General features: G+C 45.9%; 1 protein-coding gene across 2 annotated transcripts; it reads right to left on the bottom strand.

Moving 5' to 3' along the window:
- Nucleotides 1-978: 978 nt before the first annotated feature.
- On the bottom strand, nt 979-2,370 carry LOC139042838 (uncharacterized). Of its 2 annotated transcripts, none has more exons than XM_070503398.1 (2): nt 1,634-2,370; nt 979-1,282 (listed from the first exon to the last, which is right to left on the bottom strand). In XM_070503398.1, the coding sequence occupies exon 1, from the start codon at nt 2,329-2,331 to the stop codon at nt 1,663-1,665; it is 669 nt and encodes a 222-aa protein (XP_070359499.1). In that variant the 5' UTR covers nt 2,332-2,370; the 3' UTR covers nt 979-1,282; nt 1,634-1,662. The 2 variants fall into 2 exon arrangements, with proteins under 2 accessions (XP_070359499.1, XP_070359500.1); XM_070503399.1 differs by having other exon boundaries at nt 979-1,170.
- Nucleotides 2,371-4,635: the final 2,265 nt, after the last annotated feature.

The following is a 4,635-nucleotide window of genomic DNA, read 5'->3' as shown; positions in this document are numbered from 1 at the left end:
GATGGCATCTTCTTCTAATATAAGGCTGTTTTGTCTACATTGAATATCTGTTGTTTAGTGTGGCCACCGTCATCTTTATCCTGGTTAGATCTTCTGGAGAACTTGCTGCAGCTTCTATGTCAGCACTTGCTGCTTCACCTTGCACTTTCTTGTTATGGAGATGGTTTCTTTCCTTGCAAGTCATGGACCAACCTCTGCTAGCTTCAAACTTTTCTTCTGCAGCTTGCTCACTTCTCTCAGCCTTTGGAGGATTGAAGAGTTAGGACCTTGCTCCGCATTAGGCTTTGGGTATAGGGGATGTTGTGGCTGGTTTGATCTTCTATCCAGACTACTAAAACTTTCTCCATATCAGCAATAAGGCTCTTTCGCTTTTTTATTTGCGTGTTCGCTGAAGTAGCACTTTTAATTTCCTTCAAGAACTTTTCGTTTGCATTCACAGCTTGGCTAATTGTTTGGCATAAGAGGCCTAGCTTTCAGCCTGTCTTGGCTTTTGATATGTCTTCCTCACTAAGCTTAATCATTTCTAGGTTTTGATTTAAAGTGAGAGACATGCGACTCTTCCTTTCACTTGGAACACCCATAGGCCATTGTAGGGTTATTAATTGGCCTAATGTTAATATTGTGTCTCAGCGAATAGGGAGGCCAGAGGAGTGGGAGAGAGAAGGGAAATTGCTGTCCGAACACACATCTATTCAGTTTGCTGTCTTATGTAGGTGAGGTTTGTGGTGCCCTAAAACAATTATAGTAGTAATCTCAAAGACCACTGATCACAGATCATGATAACAAATATAGTAATAATGAAAACATTTGAAATTTTGCGAGAATTTCCAAAATGTGGTGCACAGACATGAAGTAAGCAAATGCTCTTGGAAAAATGGCACCAACAGACTTGCTCAAGGCCACAGACCTTCAATTTGTAAAAAGTGCAATGTGTGAGAAGAGCAATAAAGTGAAGCGCAATAACACGAGGTATGTCTGTGACTATGTTTATTTTTTTTTTTTTAAAGATTTTCTTTTTCCTTTTTCTCCCCAAAGACCCTGGTACATATTTGTATTATATTCTTCGTTGTGGGTCCTTCCAGTTGTGGCATGTGGGACACCGCCTCAGCGTGGTTTGATGAGCATGCCATGTCCGCGCTCAGGACTCCAACCGACGAAACACTGGGCCACCTGCAGTGGAGCGCGGGAACTTAACCACTCGGCCGCGGGTTTATGTTTTTAAGCATTGTGGCATGCTGACTATTATATATAAAACATCTAGGAAAGCAAAGAACTCGATAACCTGGAATATAAGAAAAAATATACAATATGGCCATATAGAGTAGTGATTAAGAGGGCAGTGTCTGATCTGAATTTCAGTTCCATGACCGTGGGACTTTGTGTCTTGGTTTCCTCATCTGGAAAATGTAGCTAACAAGTGTTTATCTGCCTCAAAGGGCATAAGGATTACATGAGATAACCCAGATAAAGGCTTAGTATAGTGATATACTAATATTATAGTATTCATATATAGTGTTATTCTATAGTAAAATATTGTTTTGTCAATAAGTGCAAGAAAAGAAGACGGGTCAAAAAGCACTTTCCGAATAAAGTCAAAATACGACACTAGCACTTTCAGGTCAATGGGACTGACCTGGACCCCCCACGACAAGGTAGACGGGATCAAACGACGTAGACCGCCTTAGCAACAGGCCCCCAACGAAGGTGTGTCTTCGCGGCCAATAAGCGCCTGCGCCGCGGCGGAGGGAGCCGGTGGACGACGGGACGCGGCAGAGGGAGGCCGCGCCACCTCTCCTGCCTGAGCCTCGGCCCCACAGAACGGCGGCGGCGACGGCGGCGCTTTGTTTCCGCGGCTCCTGCGGCGGTGGCGGCGGCAGCGGCCTTCGAGCTGTGGGGAGGATCCAGCAGCAGCTGCGGTGACGACGACGACGAGGCCGGTGCATTTCTGTGGTAACCGGGCGCCGGGAGCGCAGAGTGGTGCCCTCCGCTCGCTGAAGCCAAGTAGGCATTGAAGCGAAACCGTGACTGCTGAACCCCTGAGGTAAAACAAGCCTGTCTCCCGGGTCCCGGCGGCTGGGCCTCCGCGCCCTCTGCGTCGGGAAGCGCTGGCGTGAGGGCTGAGGCTGGCGCGTTGCTTGGCGGCGAGAGGCATCCTTTTCCCTTTGGGGAGAAGGCTTCGGCGCTCGACTCAGGCCGGGGTGGGGGTGGCGTGGGGGGCGCTCCCTCCAGCCTCCTGGGCCGCCGCGGCTCAGCCGCCCTCCTCTGTTGCTTCTCCGGAGCTGGTGGGATTGAGACTCCCAAGCCGGAGGCGGGTGTTGGTATCCCGGTCATTCCTCCTAATCTTGGGGCCTGGAAACTGCGTGGGGCAGCGGTGGGGGTGGGGGGTGGGAAGCGGGGGAGGGGCGGGCTAGCGGGCGGGAGGATGCGAGATCCTGGGACAGCTCAGTGGCGTTTCGGCTGCTGGAGACGGGAAGTACCCCGGCCTTGCGGAATGTTTTTTTCGGCAGCCCCTGGGGTCAGTCCGTTTTTTGGGGGTGAGTGGGAGGGCTTGCCTGGCATTTCCGTTCTTTCTGTGCGCTGATATCCTTGGGTCTACCTCGAGGCGGGGGATACTAACGCAGGGTTTTCCTCCTGGAGGACTCGTGTGCGTTGCTTTTTGTGAAGTCTGGCTTTAGTGGGTGGGAAGGCAGACCTCAAACGTTTCTCCACTTTCTGGGCAAATTTCGAGCAAAAGTAATTAGAGCCTATTTATTTCTTCCACGAGGGATGGGAAGCTGGTTAACGTGGGTTGATGGGAAGTAAGATTTATTGCAAGGGAAGCTGTGCCTGGCAGGCCACCTCTTAGCAATCAAGTGCGTTTGGAGGCTGTTTTTCTCTTGTGCTTTTTTTTTCTTTTAAAGATTGTATTTTTCCTTTTTCTCCCAAAGCCCCCCAGTACACAGTTGTGTATTTTCAGTTGTGGGTCCTTCTAGGTGTGGCGTGTGGGACGCCGCCTCAGCGTGGCTTGATGAGCGGTGCCGTGTTCCCGCACCCAGGATTATGAACCGGCGAAACCCAGAACCGCCGAAGCGGAGCGCAGGAACTTAACCCCTCGGCCCTGGGCCGGCCCCTCTCTTGTGCTTCTGATTTGCGTCCTGATAGTGTCTAAAAATATGGGTTGTTCATATCAGATGTATACCACTTTTACACAGCTGGCTGGCTTGCTTTTCAGGCAGTTTGACGTTTGACTTTTCATCCCTAGTGAATTAAGTAATTTTTCTACTGTGAGATGTATCCTTGGCGCCTAGTGGCAAAGTAAAGAAAATTACAGGGAGCAGGGATCAGAATTCCATTCGTAGCTGGCAAAAAGGTGCCTTTGAGTAACTGTTAGGATGGTATACGTTTCTAGAGCACTTTAGCTAGCGTGTAGAGTTTGGGAATGAGCCTCTGATACCTCTTATGCCTATTTTTCTGCATTAACAAGCAGTAGATAGATTTTTTTTTCCCCTCAAGAAAAAAAAATACGCTTTGGTTCTTAGATTATGGATCCGTAATTGTGTAAAGATTGTCGCTTTGGTTTCTGAACTTGTGTTAATTGGCCCAAGTACAATAAACCTTTATTTACGGGTTATTGGGCACATGAGGTACCCAGTACAACTTGTTGGTTGTTTATTATCAGGCATTCATGTTCATATACATGAAGGGTGTACCTTACAGTTAAATATGACCTTTAGATTTCACTAAGTCTCACAAAGTCTGCATTTAAGACCATAGGTTGAACTTGGATTTTCTCTCGTTCTTTAGGGTGAACAAATTATTTATGTCTAGACTTTCAGGATAGAATTATTCATGTTATGCCAGGGTCACTTTTTCTTATGGGTCTTGAATTTCTGTAGATCTTGTTGCTAAGAGTAATAATCATAACTAAAATCGAGTGCTTATTGTTAACCTTTACCTGTATAATCTTGATTACTTCTCGAAACAACCCTATGGAGAAGGTACGTGGTGTTCCTCATTTTACAGATGAGGAGGAAACTGAGACAGAGAATCAAAGAACTTGACCAAAGTTATGTAGTTTGTAATTGGTGGAGCTGGAATTGAACCCACTCTTGACTCTGAAGCTTATGTTCTTAACCACAAGACGTTAATGCCTCCTTGAGCTGCCAGATGTAACGCGATTCTGACCATTTTAATTTGGCCCCAGTATTATAATGGAAGAAGTTCATGGTAGCTACTGTTGTGGTCATTTGGTGTAGGTCTTTGAGTTTGTAGCTGTTTATAATATTTTGACTTGTGTGTCCAGATGAGATAGTGAGATAACTGAAACATTTAATTCCAGGAGAGTCTTAAGCTATGTGAAAAACCGTCTGTAAAGAACCACAAATATAAATGTAGAGAATTAATTTTAAAAAGTTTTTCCTTCCTGATTATTTACTATGAAGGAGCTCAAAGTGGGTGTTGAGAAGAACTTTCTCAGGCTGAAGTGTCATTCATCTCAAGTCATAATCGTAGTTAAAGGATAATGTAACAGTAATGCTTGAGTGAGTTGAACCCACAATACTGAATCACTCTTGATTCTCTTATAATATGAAATAATACGAACTATATAATACATTATCATTAACTTTATTTTACACAAATAGTTCCAGGTGTTTT

This window comes from Equus asinus, unplaced genomic scaffold (genome assembly GCF_041296235.1).
Source record: "Equus asinus isolate D_3611 breed Donkey unplaced genomic scaffold, EquAss-T2T_v2 contig_1, whole genome shotgun sequence".
In the NCBI taxonomy this organism is placed as follows: Eukaryota; Metazoa; Chordata; class Mammalia; order Perissodactyla; family Equidae; genus Equus; species Equus asinus.
This window is presented reverse-complemented; position numbering and strand designations above follow the sequence as displayed.

Bases quoted from the DNA above. Each gene is read 5' to 3' on its own strand.
- LOC139042838 (XM_070503398.1), bottom strand. From the start codon at position 2,331: ATGACCGGGATACCAACACCCGCCTCCGGCTTGGGAGTCTCAATCCCA.